The 23,401-nt window shown below is 44.1% G+C and overlaps 1 protein-coding gene and 1 long non-coding RNA gene across 5 annotated transcripts in view; both read left to right on the top strand.

Annotated features, from left to right (window-relative positions):
* Nucleotides 1-23,401, top strand: part of LOC126012273 (uncharacterized) — a 352,275-nt gene that overhangs the window by 305,707 nt on the left and 23,167 nt on the right. The gene's annotated exons all lie outside the window — the stretch shown is intronic.
* GRIA1 (glutamate ionotropic receptor AMPA type subunit 1) overlaps nucleotides 1-23,401 on the top strand; it is a 140,396-nt gene that overhangs the window by 95,795 nt on the left and 21,200 nt on the right. For all 3 annotated transcript variants that reach the window (XM_049776042.1, XM_049776043.1, XM_049776041.1), the window contains exon 12: nucleotides 22,962-23,160. In XM_049776042.1, the coding sequence (XP_049631999.1) occupies nucleotides 22,962-23,160 (199 nt within the window). The remainder of the gene's footprint in view (nucleotides 1-22,961; nucleotides 23,161-23,401) is intronic.

Raw genomic sequence — 23,401 nt, 5'->3', positions numbered from 1 at the left:
AATTTGCTGTGCCTATTGATGGTAACCGTGCTGAAATGCCTGGCTATGAAAAAGGATAAACAACACTTCCTTTCTGGGGCTGTAAGACATAACCCCACACTTGACAAATCAAAATTGTACCTGCAAAAATCGAACAATTCCATCATTTTCTGGGAGCGCTGAAGTCCTCAAATTTGTCTGAATGCTCCTGTAAGCAAAGTCAATCAATCAGGGAGCCAGGGAGCTTGGGAGCGTTGTCATGGACCTGAGGCAAGGCTGAAAGAGGGAGAGCTCTTTCATCAGGACCCCCAGGTCCCAAACCTCATCATCTTCTTCACTCCCTAAACAGACCCCTCAGACAACAGAAACTTTTGCATAATGGTGTCTCACTGCCACTCCTCAGTACCCTGATTGGCCCCTGCTAGTCTCCAAGAGCTTGCTTATGAGATTTTTGTTATATAAAAGCATCAGCTAGGAACCTTGCTCATGCAGGTTCTGTGTTCTGTGGGTCCTGGGAGGGGCTGGGAGCTTATATTTCTTTTTTTTTTCTTTTTTCTTTTTTGATTTTTGAGTCACACCTGCGGGGCTCAGGGGTTACTCCTGGCTCTGCACTCAGAAATTGCCCCTGGCAGGTGTGGGGGACCATATGAAATGTCAGGGATCAAGCCGGGTCCATCCTGGGTTGGCTGCATGCACCACATGCAAATTCCCTACCACTATGCTATCGCTCTGGCCCCTGAGTATACATTTCTAAGTTGTGACTTGACAAAGCTAGTTCTGCTGTTGTAGGGACTAAACTGAGATCAAAACAGGAAAGAGCCTGCTTTTAGAACCTTGATGATGAGCTGAAGGGTGGGGCCATGGAGAAATGGCTGGAAAAACAATGCTTGTGATTCACTTTCACTGATGCTATTACATGGATTCACATACCAAAGAAACTTCAGCTGTAGAGGCACCAATGTATAAGTTAGAAGGGAGTTGTGCAAAGCAGAAAGTGATGAAGGAAAGTGGGCTAAGACAGAGAGGAAATGAACATTTAGTTTGTACTAGTTTTCAGAAAACTAGGCACAGTGACCTCTCTGGAATGGGCAAAGGTTTACCTGGCAATCAAAACTAAGTAAGCATCTATCTGACGATGGCACATACCACTCTGAGTAGGAATAATCTGAGGGAAAGAGGTCAGCCTGGAAAGGGCAGGTGGGAGAGAACATGGGTTCAGCACCATGGAGAGAGCATTCATTCTGGGTCCATCTCCTGAACTCTGAAACTGCCAAGGAAATGGTGGCAGCAAGCAGTTGGACCACAGCAGCTGTGGAAGCCACATAGAAACTGGATATCAAGTTGTAATGACCAGGTAGGCTTCTGATGCTTCATTCATTTCTAGATAAAGGCAGACAATAGAACTCACTCCCAGGAAACTGTTCTCTGTAAATGGCAGTTGGAAGAAAAGGCTTGCAGCAAAGAACTTGGAGATAAAAATCAATGGTGTAAGCAGGTCTGGATGAATGAGAGCTGCACTACTAGCACTAGGGGAATGGGGGAGACATCTCACTATGCCTGTCACATGGCCAGTGTGTCCCACTACAAGGGGTACAGAGTCCAGCCTCAGTGTGCCTGGAGGACCCCATAAGAAACTCTAACAGCACCCCCTGGATAGGCCATCTCTCACATAGATCCAAGTGGCCTCTAAAGACTGGATGGGAGTTATTATTCCATTGCAAATGGAGTTCATAGCTCAGACCTGGTGTTTACTGGCCTATTTCTGCTACCCATTTTACTGCTGGTCACCTGACCCACTGGGGTCCACTTAATAGCGGGACAACTGTAATTCAAGCTAATCCGCCATACTGTAATTTCACTGTTTTCTTAAGCAAGAGCTGAGTGAAGAAAGGCCTTTCTCATCAAGTCTTCTGATGATCAGGATCCTTATCACTTCAAAGGACTTTATATAAAGCTGACCCCAGATTGCCTGCCTAATCCTGTCCTAGTTATAACAAATAAATATACAGGGGCCAGAGAAATAGTACAGTAAATAAGATACATAGGGTCCTCTGAATACCATCAAGAGTCACTCTTCAGCACAGAGCCATATACAGCCCCTGAGAAAACCAGATGTAGTAGAAATATAGAAAGATTCTCTAGTAATGACTATTAGTAGCTCTCAACAAGGTATGTGCCAGATAATGGAGGAATACTGAGCCAACTCCAGACCCAGCAAATATTATTGGAGGTTCAGTAAGTTCCTGCAGAGGGGAAGAAGCTCAATCCTCCATTGATGGAAAGACTGGGCCAGGGAAGCGTTTGCACTGCTGTAACTTAATACCAGAGGAACAGGTGCTCAGATCTCACAGAGAATAGGACAATGGGTCACAGGATGAACAACACAAACAGCATTGCTTCAGCAAAATCTTGCAATGAAACTGCTGCATGTTTTGATGAATCTGTCTGAATTCCAAGCACCCCTAAGTATCTTGGCAATGAAGAAAAAGGGGAGTCGGGGCCGGGTGGTGGCACTAGAGGTAAGGTGCCTGCCTTGCCTGCGCTAGCCTTGGATGGACCGCGGTTCGATCCCCCGGTGTCCCATATGGCCCCCCCAAGCCAGGAGCGACTTCCGAGCGCATAGCAGGAGTAACCCCTGAGCGTCACCGGGTGTGGCTCAAAAACCAAAAAAAATAACAGGGGGGAGTCACCCCTATTTTAGAAAACAAGCACTGGACCTTTATCCAAGGACTGCCAGCCTTCACCTCATAGTGGGCAGAGTTTGAGCCTAGATATTAATTGTATCCAAAGTGTGTGTGTCCCTATTTCCTTGATTTTCTCATGAGGAGTGCCAGGAACTAACCTAGTCAATCCCCAAGGCCCTTTGCTTTCTTTCTTTGTAGTTTTTATTGTGACCAATGTGAATTACAAGTCTTTCATATTATATTTAAGGTACATAGTGACAGTAAATTAGGGCCATTCTCATCACCAGTGTTGTCCTCCCTCCACCCGTTCCCAGCATGCATCCAATACCCCCCCCCCTTTGCCCCTGAACTGCTAGTGTAACAGGTATAGCCTGTTCTGTATAGCTTGTTGCATTTTGGGGGTCTTGATTCTGTTGTTGTTGACTTTGGGTTTGGTGTTTAGGTCTGATCATGTTTTATTTCTACTCAAATTTCAAGCGACTCTTTGCTCCTGGTATCATCCACATTTTTCCCTCAATTTGTGAAGCAGAACAAGATGATTCAGGTTCTGTGGTTATGTTGTAAAAAAAAAAAAAACCCATCAGCAACAGCAAAAAACACAACAACAACAACAACAAGAAAAAACAACAGGGGCTGGACAGATAGCATGGAGGTAGGGCATTTTCCTTGCATGCAAAAAGACAGTGGTTCAAATTCCAGCATCCCATATGATCCTCTGAGCCTGGCAGGAGTGATTTCTGAGTGTAGAGCCAGGAGTATCCCCTGAGTGCTGCTGGGTGTTACCCAAATACCAAAAAGAAAAGAAAAGAAAAAAACAACAAATCAACAATAATAAGAAAAACAGAAAAAGAAAGGGGAAAAAAGAAAGAAAAAAGGGGAGGGCTGCAGGGGGGGAGAAAAAAAGCACAAAATAATCCTTTTATCCACATATATATTGATTGATTGATTTTTTTTACTTCTTTTTTTGGTGTAGATATTGAAGTTGATGTCTCCAATTTTATTTTATTTTATCTTTCTCTTTCTTTTTGCACTCCGGCATGGTTTGATTTCAGGACTGAGACTATTGTGTGGTGCTTGTCTTTATTGCTGTAATGCTCATTGGATATTTTATTTGATATTTCTTTCTGTATTGTTGTGGTGTTTCAATCACCTTTTTCCTGTCCTCTCTCAAACTGAGGTTGGAAGCCTCTAGAAGGACTCCACCCATTTTCAGTTTATTTGATTTTTTTAATCCCATTTTATTGCTTTTCTTTTCTTCAAATAAAACCACATAACTTGAACTATCTAGCTCCGCCTCTCAAATAGAGGGGGGAACAAGGGAGGGTACCAGGACCAAACAGATATATGATTACTAATAGTAAGCTAGGCACAGAGGGGACCACTTACTCTAGCAGCTCAGGGGGGGAGGGGTTTATGGTGGGGGATATGGGTTGCAGGAAGGGAACAGGGGTCGGGGAAGAACAAATTTGGTGATGGGTATTCCCCTGATTAAATGTTACTAGGTACCTAAAATACTACTGTGAAATATATGTAAGCTAATATGGTCAAAATAAAAATTAATAAAAAGGAGGGAGGGCTAGTGTGGCAAGATTTTGTTTGTTTGCACAGGCACAGTAAGTATTGGAGATATTAGAAAGGGAATTTCCTTGGCCTAAGAGATTCAGGGTTTCTCCACTCCTGAAGCATACTGTCATAGTAACAACTACAGGATCTGGACATGCTTATTATCGAACCCCAAAGTCTTTTTGTATGTTTTATTTATTTATTATTTATTTATTATTTTTTACATATCTTTCACAGTAATATGTTAGGTACATATTAACATTGAATCTGGAGAATTCCCATCACCAAAGTTGTCCTCCCTCCACCCCCATTCCCATCTTGCATCCCATATCCCGCACCCACACCCTACTAGTATAAGTGGTCCCCTCTGTGTCTAGCTTACTACTTAGTGATCATACAACTGTTTGGTCTTGGTACCCTCCATTATTTCCCCTCAATTTGAGAGGCAGAACTAGACAGTTCAAGTTATATGGTTCTGTTTGTAGAAAAGAGAAACAATAAAATGAAGTAAACATCAAATAAGCCAAAAATGGGCGGAGTCCTTCTAGAGGCTCTCAACCTCGGTTTGAGAGAATAAAGGGAAAAAGGAAGCAAACACCACAACAATACAAAAGGAAATATCAATAAAAAATTCAGTAAGCACTACAGCGATAAAGACTTGTCACAGAGGGGACCACTTACTCTAGCAGCTGGGGGGGGGGGTTATGGTGGGGGATATGGGTTGCAGGAAGGGAACAGGAAGGAGAACAAATTTGGTGATGGGTATTCCCCTGATTAAATGTTAATATGTACCTAAAATACTACTGTGAAAAATATGTAAGCCAATATAATAACACATAATAACCACGGTCCTGAAATTAAAACATAACAAAGCGCAAAAAGAAAAAAATGGGAAACAACACCAATATCCTAAACAAAACAAAAATAAATAAATAAATAAAAATATTATTTTGTGCTACTTTCTTTTCCTGCATAGGCACAGTAAATATTGGGGACATTAGAAAAGGAATTCCCTTGGCCTAAGAGATACAGGGTTTCTCCACCCTTGAAGTATACTCTCATGGGAATAACTATAGACTCCTTGCATGTTCATTTACTCTCCCCTCGGTGCTTTTGTGGTGGTTCATTGGGTGCTTCATGGGTGATAAAATCAGACCTCTGTATCTAGAGATCTTGCTATCTGCACAGATCAAGGAATGGAGCTTATGATGAAGTCTTTCTTTGTGATTCTAGAAGTTCTGTTCCTTCACTGTCGTTTTAATCCATCTTCTGTCGTTGGTGGTCTTGGTCATTGTGCTAATCCTAGGATGGAGCCTGGGATAGAGTCTTTCGTTCTGTTTCCAGAAGACCCATTCAGTTGCAATTGTCTCAGTCAGACCTCTGGAATTAAAGATCTTGGTTGTTGTACAGATCGTAGAACAAAACCTAGACTAGGGCTTTTTTATTGGTCCCAGGATACGTTCTGCCCAGTCATGGTTGTCACAGTCAGTCATCTGTAGATAGCGATCTTGGCTTTTGCACAGATCAAAGGGTGATAAGTCTTATGATTTAGCTTATCGTTAGATGGTGAGGTAAGACAGCCTGCTCTTCAATCAAGTTGTTCCCATTTCCTCATTGTCATGATTTCATCTTAGAACTGGCACATGTTGGTGCCAGAGCAGTATTCAGGATGTCCTGGAGGGGATTTGGTTCCTGGAGCTGTTGTGGAGAACTGTGTCATTTCTATGTCTGGGATCCAGGGTTCAAGGTTGAATGGTCGGTGTCTAATCACCTGGGGTCTAAGTTGGGTCCACAAGACATATGTTCAAGGTGGGAGGTGCCCTGTATTGTAAAAAAGTATGAGTTCTCATTCCTAGTAGATAAGAGCTTGTTTTTATACATAGATTTCCCCTTTTTTAGTATGCCTTTGCAGGAAGAAATAGTGCTACATTATATTGCTGGTGCATTTGAGGGTGGAAAGAGAAGAAAACAGAACAAGACAAAAAATAAAAATATATGTGCTCACATATATAAAGAAAAAAGATTTTTAAATGAATTTAAAGAAGTAATTAAAGGAAAAAGTGACGCATGAGACTACCTTACATTTGGGGAAAAACAAGTTAAGAGGTAGTATTATATAGGTCTTAAACTTATGAAGGAATTATAGGCTTCCCCATTGTCTTTTCAGATTTTCTTGTTGGGTGTGGGATTCAAGGTGCATTTTCATCACACACCCTGGTCTTCTTGAGATTGAGAAAATATTTGTGGCAGAGAGGTCTTGAGTAGAGTTCTTGCAGTGGGGATCATATTGGAACTGAATATGGTATCAAACAACAGTCCACGTTAGGGAGAGGTGATAAGGAGGGCCACACAGCATGAGTCAGCAGGGGTGTTGGTTGTATTTTTTTGCCAGGGACGAGGTGGGTCTGAGTGGGTGTCCCTTTGCTTGGGTGCTGGGTACTGGCTCATTGGGGAAGGAGATCAGTCTTGATGCCTAATGGATTAAGAACTGAGGATAAAGTGTTTTAATAAGGTGGGAAATGGGGTTGAGATTGGGGAGTGAAGGGATAGTCAGATTTCTGAAGGGGGAGAGGGAATAGTATAAGGGAGGGGCTATATACACTAAAGGCATGAGTTGTTTATAATTTAGGTTTGGCTCTCATGAAGGAGTCCTATCTCTGTGTGCTCATACCCACATATAGACATCCAATAGTTACCTTAGGTAACTAAAGAAAAAGAGGAAGGAAGAGCAAAAAATAAGCTGAGTACAGAAAGATAGTACAAGTAAGGTAAAGAAACTAATAGATCAACTTTTGGATACACATTGGTTTCGCATCTCAAGTATTAAACAATGTGTTAGTGAGGTCTATCTATATAGGTGGTTACCCTATGCAGTATTGTCCGCAGCACCTTCCATATCTAATTTCCTTTCCTAAAGAGGAGGTAACAGTGTGGTTTTTATTTGACATGGATTGAATTGATGATAATGAGGAAGAAAAGGTAGAAGAAGAAAAGAGAGAAAAAAGGAAATAGTGAGAAGAGGGGGAAAATGAGCAAGGGAGGGCCTGGAAAGATAGCACAACAGCGTTTGCCTTGCAAGCAGCCAATCCAGGACCAAAGGTGGTTGGTTCGAATCCCAGTGTCCCACATAGTCCCCCGTGCCTGCTAGGAGCTATTTCTGAGCAGACAGCCAGGAGTAACCCCTGAGCACCGCCGGGTGTGGGCCCCCCCCAAAAAAAAAGAGCAAGGGAATGTTAGTTTGCTTGAACATGTTCGATGAGTAGGCCCTGTAGTATAAGTCTGTGGGTCACAGTTGCTGCCTCAGTGGTCTGGCTGGTCACATGCTTCAGGTCCTAATATAGGGCATAACCTAGAGACAAAGGGTATGTTAAAATTTTTTTTTTGTTTTTGTTTTTGTTTTTGGGCCACACCCTGTGACGCTCAGGGGTTACTCCTGGCTATGCGCTCAGAAATTGCTCCTGGCTTCTTGGGGGACCATATGGGACACCGGGGGATCGAACCGCGGTCCGGTCCGTCCTAGGCTAGCGCAGGCAAGGCAGGCACTTTACCTCCAGCGCCACCGCCCGGCCCCATGTTAAAATTTTTTATCAAGACATTTTCATAATGCAAGCTGAGTATAGTATCTAGTGTGACTGAGCACCGAGGTACCACGTTAGGTTGTCCACCCTTTTTATTCAAGAACCCCTGTGGACAGAAAAGCTGAGAGGTTATTTTAAATATATTAAGATTAAGGCATTAAAACCAATTGTTATGAAATGCTTCCGTTGGAGTTAGTGACTTCCCATCATATTCTTTACCTGTAATCCTGGATAAGATCCCTAAGACATTATTATGGGCCTTTGTAGTAAAAGGCTGATTTCATACCTGTTCTCTCTACGCTGTTGTTTCTGCTGTTGCTGATTTCTTTGTGGTATAATGTATAGTCGAGGCTTTGTGTTGTTCCTATTCCACTTGTTTTGGACTCTACTCCCCAGTAAATGTTGACATTTACAGTGTTTGGAGCTACTACCCTGTTAAACCCCATTATTTATTCATGGAGTAATACCTGTATATATGGTGTATATTCTAGGTCCTTCAGAATAGTGCTATAATTCTGTGTTTATCTTTCATCTTCTGGCTTACTTCATTTAACATAATATTTTGTAGATCCAGCCACATTGCTACAAAGTCTATCATTGTATCATTTCTAACTGCTATGTAGTATTACATTGTGTATAAATACCACATCTTCATGATCCATTCGTCTGTTGTTGGACATTGAGGTTGATTCCAAATCTTTTTTTTTATTTTTTTATTTTTTGGTCTGGTCATTGTTCTCTCATTTATTTTTTTTTTATTTTTAATGATGAGAACAAAGATGCAAAGAAATAGGACAAGGTAAAGTTATAGTGGAAGGACAATCACCCATAACATAATTCTCAGAAGTCCCCTTGCTGATATCTTAACTTTGAACTTTCAGCCAAAGAACATTAAGATAAATAAAACAGAATTCATGTACAATTACTTTGTCCCTCAAGTCCCCAGATTGTAACACATTATAATATTTTTAACAGCACACAAGGCAATCTAAAGCCATAAAACTTACATAACTCCTTAAACATTAGAGGCATAGTATTTTTTACATTTCCATGTACATGCATATTAGCTTAAGTTAACCTCAAATTTTAAGTGTTTTTTTTTTAAGGATTAGAGTCAAAGGAGCACAGTAAAAACGGTGTTAGAGTGGCAATTGTTGTTTGCATAGTCCCACCAAAATATGAGGGGCATGGAAAGGAATAACCTTGGCCTAAATACAAAGAGACCCTACCCCTGAAGTTTCCTGGCATAAGACCAACTCTAGGCTCCAGGCAAGCTAGATCGTCCAATCCAAAACATTGTCTATAGTGCCAACACACTTTTATTTTTCACACAGTCTCTGTTGTTTGTATCATGTTTCTGTATTAAAGATCCTGGAATCTACATATCCTACATTGAAGTCAGTATGTGGAGCATCCTCTCGTTTCACCTCATAATTAAAGGGTAATGCAGGAAGCCCTGTCCTGTAAGAAGGTCATTGTTGTTAAGTCTTCTCAGTATTAAGGGAAGTCTCTTGAGCAGGTCGATGTCTGAGCAGTGGTAGGGTCTTCCGTGGTAGAGGATTGCTTCCAGGTGATGTTATAGACAAACCTGGAAGTTTTGTGGATGACTTCCCTGGTTCAGGGGTGAATGGAAAATGCCTGTGCCAGGTCGTTATGTCAATGTTCAGGGTATAAGGTCCCTTTGCACTCCAAGATTTGTGTGTTCCAATCTCTATTAGATAGGATCTTATTTGTATGTATAGTATTTTTCCATTTTAATGTGCCTATTCAAAAAAGGAGCAATGCCAAGGGGCATTATTGGCGCATATGGGGGCCATAAGAACAAGTCCAACAATTCCCATGACATGGTTCAATCATAAGCATTAAACTGGGGGACTCTTTCACCAAAATTCCTTGTTGAACAGCTCATAAAGAGAAGATAAAAAGTGGTTAGAATCATCACTGTATAAGGGAATATTTAGTAAGACTTAAAGCTGTCAGAGAAAAAATACAAAATATTCTAAAGAAATACGTGTCCATTTTATGTCTTTTGAAACAGTTTGGGGTTGTTACACAAAATGCACGGCTTTGGTCTGTAATTAGGATTGTGCAGTACTGAAGTTAAAAAGAGTAATGTGGGATAGTGATGTTTGGGGGGGTGAGAGAGTTAAGGAGTAAAAATGAGCTTTGTAGGGGTGTGGGAAAGGTCAGAATACAAAATGGACATTCTGGATACACAAAACTTAACATAAGGATCAGGAATACTCTTAATACATGCAGGTTTTCCATATGTAGACTGGTCAGAAATTGCCAGTGACAAACAGTGCAACCAAGCAAAACTCAGCACACCCCAAGTTAGGACCCACCATTTCTGGCCTCCTGGGCTGCCACCCCAGAAGGCCTGGAGGCTCGGGGCAGAAGAGGGGAAGGCTGTGGCCCTATCAAGGCTCCCAGCACACCCAAGTTAGGGAGAAGGCCTTCCACATGGGGTCTCCCCAAACCCCCTGGCAGCTAGAGCTACCCTCCAGCTCAAGAGAGGATGGATAGAGAGCCAGAAGCCAGGATCTGCCCCTGCCCTACACCCTGTGCCCTTCCCTCCCTAGAGCTGGGGGAAGAGGGGGAAGGCTTGGGACCCCATCCAGGAGAGACCGCCCGACACCCACCTTGTCCAGCCACCACCCCAGAAGGCCTGAGGCCGGGGGCAGAAGAGGGGAAGGCTGGGGGCCTATCAAGGCTCTCAGCGCACCCAAGTTAGGGAGAAGGCCTTCCACATGGGGTCTCCCCAAACCCCATGGCAGCTAGCTGATTCCAAATCTTAGCTATTATACTGAGTGCTGCGATAAATAGTGGAGTGCACACATACTTTGGGATGAATGTCCTTCCAACTTGTGGCTAGATACCCAGGAGAGCAATTGGTGGGTCATATGGCAGCTCAATTCTGAGTTTACTGAGCACTCTCCATACTGTTTTCCATAGGGGTTAGACTAGGGGGCATTCCCACCAGCAGTGGATGAGAGTTCCTTTCATACCGCATCCCCGCCAAGAGATTGTTCCCATTATTTTTTATGTGAGCCATCCTCACTGGTGTAAGGTGGTACCTCATTGTTGTCTTGATTTGAATTTCCCTAATGATAAGTGGAGGTGTCTGTTGACCATCTTTCAGTCTTCCTCGGAGAAGTGTCTATTCATTTCTTCTCCCCATTTTCTATGGCTTTATTAGATTTTGGGGGGCTCAGCTTTCTGAGTGCTTTGTATTTCTAGGTATCAGCCCTTTATCTAACATGTTGAGATTTTTTCCATTCCATTAACTATCTTCTAGTATTAAGTAGGGTTTCTTTTGCCATGCAGAAATTTTTTAGTTTGATTTAGACCCATTTGTTTAGGTTTGATGCTAAAGTTCTTGCCATTGGTGCTCCATCCTCAAAGACTTTTTTTGATATATAGGTCTTCAAATGTTCTGCCTATTTTTCCTCAATAAACTTTATAGATTTGGGTCTAAATTCAAGGTCTTTTATCCATTTTAAGTTGACTTTTGTATAAGGAGTGAGGTATTGGTCAATCTTCAGTCTCTTACAGGTGGTTTTCCAGTTGTACCAACCTCATTTGTTGAAGAGACTTTCTTTGTTCCATTTCAAATTCTTGGCTCTTTTGTCAAATAATAGTTGACTGTATATCTGGGGGGTTATCTCTGGAAATTCTGTTCTGACCCACTGGTCTGAGGCTCTGTTTTTGTTCCAGTACCATGCTGTCTTGATCACTAACTATGGCTTTATAGTATAGCTTCAGGTTAGGTAAAGAGATGTCACCCAGCTTCTTGTTTTTCAGTATGTATTTGACTATCCTGGGTCTTTTGTGGTTCCAGATGAATTCTATGATTGATTGTTCTAAGTCTTTAAAAGATAATGTCTAAATTTGGATAGGGATTGCATTAAATTTATATAGAAGTTTAGGTAAGATAGTCATTTTGACTATATTGATTCTACCTATCTATGAGCACTGGATGTTCTTCCATTTCTTTAGATCCTCTTCAATTTCTTTCTAAAGTGTTTTTGAAGTTTTCCTGGTATAGGTCCTTCACTTCCCTTGTAAGGTTTATTCCTAGGTACTTGATATTTTTGATACTATTTTAAATGGGATTGTCTCCTTAATCTCTCTCTCCTCTACTTCATTATTTGTATAGAGGAACGCTACTGTCTTTTGTGTATTGACTTTGTAGCCGGCAACTTTGCTGTATTGGTTAATTGTTTCTAGGAGTTTTACTGTGGATTATTTAGGGTTTTTGATGTATATCATCATATCATCTGCTAATAGAAATATTCTGAGTTCCTCTTTCCTAATTTGGATTCCTTTGATTTCCTTCTCTTGTCTGATTGCTATTGCTAGGACTTCTAAGATTATATTGAATAAGAGTGGAGAGAGTGGACAGCCTTGCCTAGTTCCTGACCTTAGTGGAAATGCTTTCAGTTTTTCACCATTAAGGATAATATTGGCTGTGTGGACTTTTCATAAATAGCTGTAACTATCTTGAGGAAGGTTTCTTCCAACTCTATTTTGCTGAGTGTTTTCAACATGAATGGATGTTGGATTCTGTCAAACGCCTTCTCTGCATCAATAGATATAATCATGTGGTTTTTGTATTTCTTGTTGTTGATGTGGTGTATGATGTTGATTGATTTGCATATGTTGAACCATCCTTGCATCCCTGGGATGAAACCCACTTGGCCATGGTGTATAATCTTTTTGATGTAGTGCTGGATTCGGTTCGCTAAGATTTTGTTGAGTATTTTTGCATCTATGTTATTAGTGAGATTGGTCTGTAGTTTTCTTTCTTGGCAGTATCTTTGCCATCTTTGGAAATGAGTGTGATATTAGCCTCATAAAAGGAATTGGGGAGGATTTCTGTCTTTTCGATGGTTTGGAAAAGCCTGTGGATCAATGGTAGTAATTCTTTTTGGAATGTTTGATAGAATTCACCTGTAAAGCCATCTGGAACTGGACTTTTGTTCTTAGGGAGTTTCTTAAATACTACTTCAATTTCCTCTAAAGTAATTGGCCTGTTTAAGCTTTCTAAATCCTCTTTTTCCAGTCTTGAAAGATGGTATTTTTCCAGGAATCTGTTGATTTCTTCTGGATTCTCTAGCCTAACTGAATATAGTTGTTCATAATAGGATCTCATGATAAGTTGTATTTCTCTGGGTTCTGTTGTAATCTCTCCCTTTTCATTTGTAATCCTACTAATTTGGGTGTCTTCCCTCCTTGTTTGGTGAGTCTTGCCAGTGGTTTGTCTTTCTTGTTTATTCTTTTGAAAAACCAACTCCTGGTCTCATTGATTTTCTGTATTGTTTTCTTAGTTTCTATGTTGTTTATTTCTGCTCTGTTTTTTATCATTTATTATCTTCTGGTTGTGATTGGGTTTCTTTGCTGCTGTTGTTTCAGCTCTTTAAGGTGACCCTTTAAACTGCTGATTTTGTCATTTTCATCTTTTCTGACATAGGCCTATATTGCTATGAATTTCCCCCAATTACTGCTTTTGCTGTGTCCCACCGATTTTGACAAGTTGTCTCTTCACTATCATTTGTCTCAAGGAATCTTTTAATTTCTTTCTTGAGTTCCTCTTTGATCCAGCTATTGTTGAGCAACATGTTGTTTAATCTCCAGGTGTTCGGTTTTCTCCATTGCTGCTTCTTTCAGTCAATTTTGACCTCTGTTGCATAGTGATTTGATAGGGTGCTTCTAATGATCCTTACATTTGTGATTTTATACAAGTTATACTTACATCCTAAGGCATGGTCTATTCTGCAGAAGGTTCCCATGTGGGCTTGAGAAGAATGTGTATTCTGCTTTCTGGAGGTAGAGGGCCCTACCTAGTCTATTAGTGCTAGATCTTCTAATCCAGTTCTCTATTATGTGTCTTTTAATGGGAGAGTTTAGTCCATTAACATTTAGTGAGATTATTGACAAAGAGGCTGTTGTGCAGTTGTGTTGTGTAGGTTGGTTGTTGTTACAATCGGGGGTTTGAATTGTGTAATTCGTCTCTGAGTAGGTCATTTAGAATAGGTTTTGTTTGTGCAAATAATGTGAGTTTGCTTTTTGTTTGAGAATGTTTTTAGTCTTCCCTACCATATGAATGAGAGTTTTGCTGGGTAGTGGACTCTAGGTTGGAAATTTCTTTCATTCAGTCATTTAAATATGTCAATCCACTGTCTTCTTATTTGAATTGCTTCAAATGGGAGATCTGGTTTGATTCTTATGTTCCTTCCTTTGTACTTGAGGGTTTTTCCTCCCTTATTGTTTTAAGGAGTTCATCTTTCTCTTTGTTTTTTTACCATTTGGATTACTATATATCTTGTTGTTGATTTATTAGGGTCTAATTTATTAGGGACTCTTTTCACTTCCTGGATTTGCACTGAAGCCTCTTTCCAGAGGGTGGGAAAGTTTTCTGCTATTATTTCCCTGACTACCTGTTCTTCCCCTTTTCCTATTTCCTCCCCTTCTGATATACCCACAATTTTTAGATTATTTCTTTTGTCTTTGTTCATTAACCACTGGACTTTTTTCCCCTTTTATTTCCTTTTTGGCTTCTTTGTCTTTTTTTTTTTTTTGACAGGCAGTAGCTCTGGGCCCCAAGACTCAGCTGGTCTCCTTCCCCTAGCCCTTGGGGGTCCAAGCTCCATCCCAGGGCTCAGGGGGGCAGGCTGTCTTTAGCGTACCCAAAGGTTCCAGGCAGAGAGGCATGCACTCGTGATCAGGGGAGGGAAGCAGTCCCACGTTCACCCCCAGTCCACAGGTCCCAGCAGCCACAGCGGCACAGACGGGTCAGGGGCTCAGGGCAGGTCAGGGGCGCAGGGTGGGTCAGGGGCATGCATGCAGAATGGGGGGAGTTCCACACTCACCCCCGGTCCACAGGTCCCAGTGGGTGCAGTGGCACAGGCGGGTCAGAGGCGCAGGGTGGGTCAGGGGTGCAGAGCAGGTCAGGGGCGAGCATGTGGGGTGGGCAGAGTTCCACACTCACCCCTGGTCCACAGGTCCCAGTGGCTGCAGTGGCACAGGTGGGGCAGGGAAGTTCCACGCTTACCCCAAGTCCACAGGTCCCAGTGGTTGCAGTGGCACAGGTGGGTCCCGAACCCCAAGGTCTTTTTATGATGCCAGGAAACATTCTGCTCTGTTGTGGCTGACTAAATCAGTCCTCTGTCATTAGAGTTCTTGGTATTTGCACAGATCTTAGGACAAAGTCTAGGATATAGTCTTTCTTTATGGTTCTAGAAGTTCTGCTCCTTTGTGGCTGTTGTACTCAGTCTTCTGTAATTAGTGGTATTAGTTTTTGCGCAGGTCCTAGAATGAAGCCTAGTATACTCTTTCCTTATGGTTCCTGAAGTTCTGTTCAGTCACAATTGTCACAAAGTCAGACATCTGTAATTAGAGATCTTGGTTTTTGTACAAATCCTAGGCCACAGCCTAGACTAGGGTCTTACTTATTGGTGCCAGGAAGAGTTCTGCTCAGTCGCAGCTGTCAAAGTCAGTCTTCTGTAATTAGTGATCTTGGTTTTTGTACAGATCAGCGTGAGTTGGTGCCAGTGTGGTATTAGTAACTCCCTGGGGAGGGGGGTTGATTCCTGGTGCTGTTGCAGGGAACTGTGTCAGTTCTACAGTTGGGATCTGGGGTTTGGGATTGGACAGTCGCTGTCTGATAATACGGAGTCTAAGTCAAGTCCCCACGACAAGTGTTCAGGGAGGGAGATGACCTTGTATTATAAAATTTATGGGTTCTTATCCCTAGTAGATAAGAGCTTGTGACTATACATAAGATTTCCCCTTCTTTAGTATGCTTATGCAAAAGTGAATGGTGTCATATTATATTACTGGTGCTTTTGAGGGTAAGAATGATAGGCTATACCTTCTCTGTGTCCTGGTTTTGAGCTGAGCTTTTACCCAAGCTAGACTTTTTCTCCTAGAATTTATACCACACAGAACCAAAACAAGTGAAATTTGAAAATAATAATAATAAATAGATAAAAATAATAATTAATAATACTAACATTTTTAAAATTGATGGAGGAGGCTACCTTTACAACACATTACGGTGCAACTATTGAAGTGTTAAACAGGTGTTCTCTGTTAAACATACAGAGAAAATATAGATATCCCCATTAAGCTTTTGAGATATTCTTGGTGGGATGAGATTCAGAGCACCTTTTCATCCCACATAGACCTTATTGAGTTTGAGAAATGGTTTACCGGGCCGGAGAGATAGCATGGAGGTAAGGCATTTACCTTTCATGCAGAAGGTCATCGGTTCGAATCCCGGCATCCCATATGGTCCCCCGTGCATGCCAGGAGCAATTTCTGAGCCTGGAGCCAGGAAAAACCCCTGAGCACTGCCGGGTGTGACCCAAAAACCACAAAAAAAAAAAAGAAAAAGAGAAATGGTTTACCACAATAAGGACCAGGTAGTGTCCTTGAGCTTGTTCTGGAGCTAAATCCTGTAGCATGCAAAATTCCACCCTTGCTTCCTTTATTCCTGGTAGTACTGTGGCCTAAATGTCCCTGTGGAGGGTCTATGAAGGGGGATAGTGAGCAGCCTGGACTGTTCTGGGTCCCCTAGCTCTCCAAGCCCAGCTCAGAGTCTCTGTTGGTCCTCCTTGCTGTGGCCATTCTGCCCACTGTCTGCCTGCTCTTTCCATCTTCTGCCCCTGCTATATATCATCACTCAGTGACCATCAAGCATGCTGGACATAAGCTTTGATGCAGAGCCCATGACATTATACTCAGCATCAATTGTCCAACCCAGGGCTCTCCCTGCTCAGAGAAAAGGCTGAGGGAAAAAGAATGTGGACTATCAGGAGTGGACAGAGACTTTGCTCATTGCTTCTATAGACAGAGGCTGGAGCTACAAATGAGAAAGGAGAGAAGGCAAGAATCCAATGGAAAGAGCAATCGCCACAGATGCTGGCCAGGGTTTAGATGATAGACAAGAGTGGGGCTTACTCAGACCTTGGGAACAGCAATAACAACAGAGTCTGGGAAGATAGAGTGAATGCCCATGGCAGGCCAAACACCTGTAGAATCCCAGCTCAAATATGGCATAGTATTATTTCCTGAGAGGCTGCAACAGAAACCCAGGGATATGGGGGTACTGAGAAGCTACCAGCCAGCTCTGGACTTGAATGGAGCATGCTGTTGGGTAGACACCACTAGGCCATCACCCTACATACAGGCTGGCTCTTGGGATGAGATAAAATCCCCACAGTCCTAAAGGCCTCATGGAACAAGAGTAGACTCATTCCAACTGGGCATTTGCCTCAAGGCCAGACTGGTCCGAGAGTGGTCATGGACACAGGCAGCAAGTGACAAACCTCTGTGTGGCCATGGAGGCTGCATATGGAAGACACAGGCCCACTCCACACAGCTATCTTCCCCCGCCAATGCCAACCAATGAGACTCGCCACACAAAGACTCCACATGTCTCTGGGAAATGCTCCCCTAATCTGCCGGAGCATTAAAAGCTCAGTTTCCATGGCTGCTAATTGGAACTGTCAACTGCATCTAAGTCACTCAGAGAAAAGAAACCTTGTGGAAGGGAAGAGGAGAGACTAAGAAATTGCTTTGGCAATTTTCAGTGTGATTGATGAGGTGTAGCACGGATGATTTTATTAATCTCTTTGTCAAATAGCTGCTGATAGAGAGCTAATGTTGTCTGTACTAAACTGGCAGGACACATGCAAATTCCCACAAATACCCTCGTTTTGGAACACAGGGGAGATAGAGGCAGAAACAAATGTTTGGCACCCAGAGTGAGCTTTGTTTGCCACTTTCCCTCCAATCTGTGGCACAGTTGCTGAGTGCCTGACAGAGCAAAAGCTGGGGATGAACCAAGTTAGCATAGATGCCCCCTGGCCCTCTGCAACCAGTGCCACTGCTGTTAAGGGCTGGGGGGCCATGAGATAGAGAAGGCAGTTGGGTCTGGCAGAGGGACCTGAGGGCAAGAACAAAGTAGACGGGTCTGGTAAGGCCATAGCAGGTGGCAGAAGGCGGGAGGACAACAGGAGGACTGGTGCCAAGCTGTCACTTAGAAAACGTGACCATGTGCCATCCCTTCTGGGCCTCACACCCATCTTCTGGGAAAGGGGAAGGGATGGGAAGTTCCATGAGCAGAGAATTGTAGATGGGCATTGCACATACTGTGTGCTCACACACACCAGCCCCCCATCAGGCACACATGTGTGCAAGCACACACAGATGCAAACACACATGTGCACACAGGTATGGACATTGCATACATATGGTGTAGGGGTGTGTGTCCTGACGCACTCCCAGGTGAGGGCTCATAACTCCACCACCATGGGCTCACTCAGGACCGAAGACAGGGAGCACTGTAAGCCCTAACCACAGAAGCCAGAAAAGAGGTGGAGCTGAGGGACCCTGATGCTCTAGAGGGGACAAGGGAGACAGCCCAGGGGCCACCAGCCCTGAAAAAGAAGCAGGACTAAGGCTAGGATCCGAGACCCCCGGACTCAAACCAGCCTGAGCCATGAATTCTATTCCTGACAGTCACAATAGAGGGCAGCAGCAAAAGTGCCCATCAGTGCAAGGGGGTCACGTTAGAATGATTCAGAAGTGGGGGTGCATGGGGCAATAGCATGGCAAACCCCAAGAGGTTGGGCTGAGAGGAGAGATTAGGATCCTCACAGAGGACTTTAAACTAGCCAGTGCCGTTCCCAGAGCACAGGGCCAGCTCCAGGTGCCAGGGTCCGGGACACAGCAGAATTTTAATCCACAAACTGAGGCTCACAGAAACAGTTGGCACCAACACTTGGGGCCATTGCGGGAAACATTTCTAGCAAGTGTCTCATCACTATTGGATAAAACCTTAGAGAAAAATAGTGCCTGCTGGCAAAGGACTTCAGCAAGCGGAGACTGATCATATGGGTAGGAGCTGTGCCTCCCGACTTCTAGAGAAGTTTTGTGGACATGGGAGCACAAGCAGGGAGTTCTCAAGGCAAGATCAGGAGATACCAGCAGGGACATGTGGCTAGGGCAGGATAGGTGGGTGCAGGGTCAAATGGTGCAGGACTACAGAGGGCTCCCAAAACCACAGCTCCAGAGTGGGTGTCTGAGCATCACCCACACACTCACATGCCACACACACAAACTACACGGTTACACAATTGCAGTCACATTCTCTCACATACCACTCACACAGGCTACACACACTCAGTCACATGCACACATTCAGCATGCTCTCATGGATTTTCGGTCCCAAACATGTCCCTCAGGCCAATATGAAGGTGGCGACAGCAGTATCAGTCCAGGCAGAGCCCATTTCCTGGCTCAACCCGGGGAGGTGCCAGGCCCTTCTGTGGGGGTTCCACACCTTGTGACAAACAAATCCTTTTCCCAATGAGCCCAAACAGCTCTGCTCCTTCAACTCTGTCAGACACCTGAGGACAGCAGCAGCTGAGGCAGACCTGGGGATTTGGGCTCCCAGTGCCATCACGAAGGTGGCCCAGAGAGGTTTGGGGGATACACTGCAACACCCAGAAGCAGTGTGTTGCCATTGGCCAGAGGTGACTATGCACACAAGCTGACCCACAGGCCCACAGCTGACTGCAGTATGCAGTTGGGTCATGGTTCTCTGCTCTACCTTTATACACACCCCAATCCCACCAAGGCCGTTCCCTTCCTCAGTAACATTCTAGAGAGATTGGAGCAATAGTGCAACAGGGAAGGCACGTGCCTTCCAAACATTTGACTCAGGTTCAATCCCTGGGACCCTACAGAGTCCCCTGAGCCCAGCAGGAGAAATTCTTGAGTGCATAGTCAGGAATAAGCCCTGAGAACCACAGAGTGTGTCCCTCCAAATAAAAGGCAACCAAAGTAAGAAAATTAAAAGAAATATTCTTGTGGCCGAAGCAATGGTGCAGCGGTAGAGTGTTTGCCTTGCATGCGGCTGATCCAGGATGGATCTAGGTTCAATCCCCTGGCATCCCATATGGTCCCTTGAGCCAGGAGCGATTTCTGAGTGCATAGCCAGGAGTAACCCCTAAGCATCACCAGGTGTAGCCCAAAATCCAGGAAGGAAGGAAGGAAGGAAGGAAGGAAGGAAGGAAGGAAGGAAGGAAGGAAGGAAGGAAGGAAGGAAGGAAGGAAGGAAGGAAGGGAGGGAGGGAGGGAGGGAGGGAGGGAGGGAGGGAGGGAGGGAGGGAGGGAGGGAGGGAGGGAGGAGGAGGAGGGAGGGAGGGAGGGGGAGGGAGAGAGGGAAGGAGGAGGAGGAGAAAGAAAAAGGAGGAGAAAGGAGGAGAAAGAAAAAGAAAGAGAGAGAGAGAGAGAAAGAAAGAAAGAAAGAAAGAAAGAAAGAAAGAAAGAAAGAAAGAAAGAAAGAAAGAAAGAATGAAGGAAGGAAGGAAGGAAGGAAGGAAGGAAGGAAGGAAGGAAGGAAGGAAGAAGAAAGAAAGAAAGAAAGAAAGAAAGAAAGAAAGAAAGAAAGAAAGAAAGAAAGAAGAAAGAAAGAAAGAAAGAAGGAAAGAAAGGAAGGAAGGAAGGAAGAAAGATGAAAGAAAGAAGAAAGATGAAAGAAAGAAGAAAGAAGGAAGGAAGGAATAAGAAAGAAAGATGAAAGAAAGAAGAAAAAAGATGAAAGAAAGAAAGAAAGAAAGAAAGAAAGAAAGAAAGAAAGAAAGAAAGAAAGAAAGAAAGAAAGAAAGAAAGAAAGAAAGAAGAGAGAGAGAAAGAAAGAAAGAAAGAAAGAAAGAAAGAAAGAAAGAAAGAAAGAAAGAAAGAAAGAAAGGAAGGAAGGAAGGAAGGAAGGAAGGAAGGAAGGAAGGAAGGAAGGAGAAAGAAAGAAAGAAAGAAAGAAAGAAAGAAAGAAAGAAAGAAAGAAAGAAAGAAAGGAAGGAAGGAAGGAAGGAAGGAAGGAAGGAAGGAAGGAAGGAAGGAAGGAAGGAAGGAAGGAGAAAGAAAGAAAGAAAGAAAGAAAGAAAGAAAGAAAGAAAGAAAGAAAGAAAGAAAGAAAGAAAGAAAGAAAGAAAGAAAGAAAGAAAGGAAGGAAGGAAGGAAGGAAGGAAGGAAGGAAGGAAGGAGGAAAGGAAGGAAGGAAAGAAAGAAAGAAAGAAAGAAAGAAAGAAAGAAAGAAAGAAAGAAAGAAAGAAAGAAAGAAAGAAAGAGAAAGAAAGAAAGAAAGAAAGAAAAGAAAGAAAGAAAGAAAGAAAGAAAGAAAGAAAGAAAGAAAAAGATTGTTTCTTGAATGTTCTTTCACATTCTTTAGACACATTCAACCTTCTGCTCTAAGGCCAAGTGCCACCAAGAGCCTTTTTTTCTCTTCCCAGCCTATACTGGTGCCTCTTCCCATCTCTCCTCTACACCACACTTAGCTCAGAGTGTCTGAGGCACTATCCAAGTATCACACAGGCTGAAGGAGGAAGATGACTCTCAAAACCCGGTCAACACATCCCTGATATCACCTATTATGTTGAGATTTGCTCTGTGCCATGGTCTTCAGGGAGAGGAGCAGAGAGCAAGAGGTAGAGACCTCTATCTATCATACCCTCTCGATCATTCCACAGCCTTTCCACGTTTTCAAGGACCACAAAGTCCAGTTTGTTCTAGAATCTACTCTGACACGACAGTTCATATCAACTGCCTGCAACACCTCTTTGAGCTTGTAATGGATCAAAGCTCAGGCCACTCATCCCACCACATGCTGCCAGTGGCTCTATCTCTCCATCCCCCCATCATGTACCCATGGAACAGGGGCAGGTCCACACATGGGAGCATCAGTTCACAACATGCCAGAGCAATGCAGAGAAGGTAGGGTCTGGCCTCTCTTTGAGGCTTTGCAACAGTTACGCGACATCTCTGAGAGATTTGGAGTGGACCCAGAGAAATATGGCCCCCAGCTCCCTGGAAATGGCCTGTGGGTATTCAGGGCTAGAAGAGGGCCTTGGGAAGAGGTGAAAATAACTGGCAAAGAGAGGATTTGCATCTGGATCCTGTTTGGTATTTTTTTGGGGGGTCACACCCAAATTGGGTCACACCAAATCAGAAATCGCTTCTGGCAGGCTCGGGGGACCATCTGGGATGCCAGGATTCAAACCACCATCCTTCTGCATGCAAGGCAAATGACCTACCTCCACGCTATCTCTCTGGCCCCTCTGTTTGGTTTTTTATGGTGCCAAGGATGGAACCCTACACACAAGGGAAGTACACTGCTTATTTTAAGGAAATAATCAACTGCTTATTTTAAGGAAAAGCATGGCCTTGCACATGCCCCGTGTAGACATCAACAGACACTCTCCAAAGCTGAGTAGAGCCAACCTGAGTTCACCTTCCTCCACTGGTGATCAGGTGGGGTCCACTTCCACGACACTCACTGCAACGCGCTCTTTAGCATGAATCCAACTCTGGGGCCCCCTCATGTCAGAGCCCATCCTGACCACAAGCTCAGAGCTCTTCTCACAGAGAATCAGCTGGATCTTGGGGTGGGGTGGGGGGCGGGCTGGATACTGGGAACCATATGTGTGGATATGACAGGCTAGCCAGCAGGCAGCTTGCTATAAAAAGAGAGTGACTTCTTCTAAGAATTTAGACCCAAAAATACACGCAGAGGAAGTCCCATTTTTAACAGCCGTGTGGTGTTGACAATTCCTTGGTGTCAAGGAAGTAGATGACCGAGGGGCTTGGCCCGGACAAAGGAGGGGGTGGTCCCAATTGTTGAGATCTGGAAGCTATTCCTGAGACACCGCACGCCTCCAGGCAGGCCCTAAGTGTCCAGTGCCTTCTCTTGCTCAATGACCTGGATCCAATGATCTCAGCTCTAGTTCATTTTATTACCTGGCAGTGCCCAGGGGTCACTCCCTGGGTATGTGTGTGAGGGGGGAGCTGTCATTACAAAAATCAAGCCCAGCTTGCTTTGAGCCTTGGGAGATGTTCCTGGCAATGTGGGCAGAGGGATGACATGAAGGGACCATGACTCACTCTGCGATCCGTGGCCCATGTCCAAGACCCGTGTTGCCCCTTTGGCCATCATGGCTGCCTGGCAAAAGGTGGTCTTAGCTGTGCGGTGGGGCCACTGTGTCTGCAAGGACATGGTGGCCCAGTGTGACAAGCCCTTTCTAATGGGGGTGGGAATGTGGGCTCTGCTGCCTTGATCTCCCCTGGCGCTGACCCTCTCGTTTGCCTGCAGGTCCCTGTCAGGCCGCATCGTGGGCGGCGTATGGTGGTTCTTCACCTTGATCATCATCTCATCGTACACAGCCAACCTGGCTGCCTTCCTTACAGTGGAGAGAATGGTGTCCCCCATCGAGAGTGCTGAAGACCTGGCCAAGCAGACAGAGATCGCCTATGGGACCCTGGAAGCCGGCTCCACAAAGGAATTCTTCCGGGTAGGACGCCTGTCCCCAGGTTGTCAGCCCAGTGGTTCTGATTCTCGCAGACAGTCCAGGAAATGCCGAGGTCACCTCCCCCAGGGCCATTCTAGATCCTTGCACAAAGACACTGCTCATGAGGCTGCAAAGTTCTTCCTGGAAATGGCCCTACACACACATGCCAGCCCAGCCCAGAGCAGCAGAGGTCACCAAGCCCTGACCCCACAATCCTACACAAACTTGCATTGAGGATCAGCCA

Source organism: Suncus etruscus, chromosome 6 (genome assembly GCF_024139225.1).
Source record: "Suncus etruscus isolate mSunEtr1 chromosome 6, mSunEtr1.pri.cur, whole genome shotgun sequence".
NCBI classification, from domain to species: Eukaryota; Metazoa; Chordata; class Mammalia; order Eulipotyphla; family Soricidae; genus Suncus; species Suncus etruscus.
The sequence above is the reverse complement of the archived record's forward strand: the minus strand, read 5'-3'. Positions and strand labels throughout refer to the sequence as shown.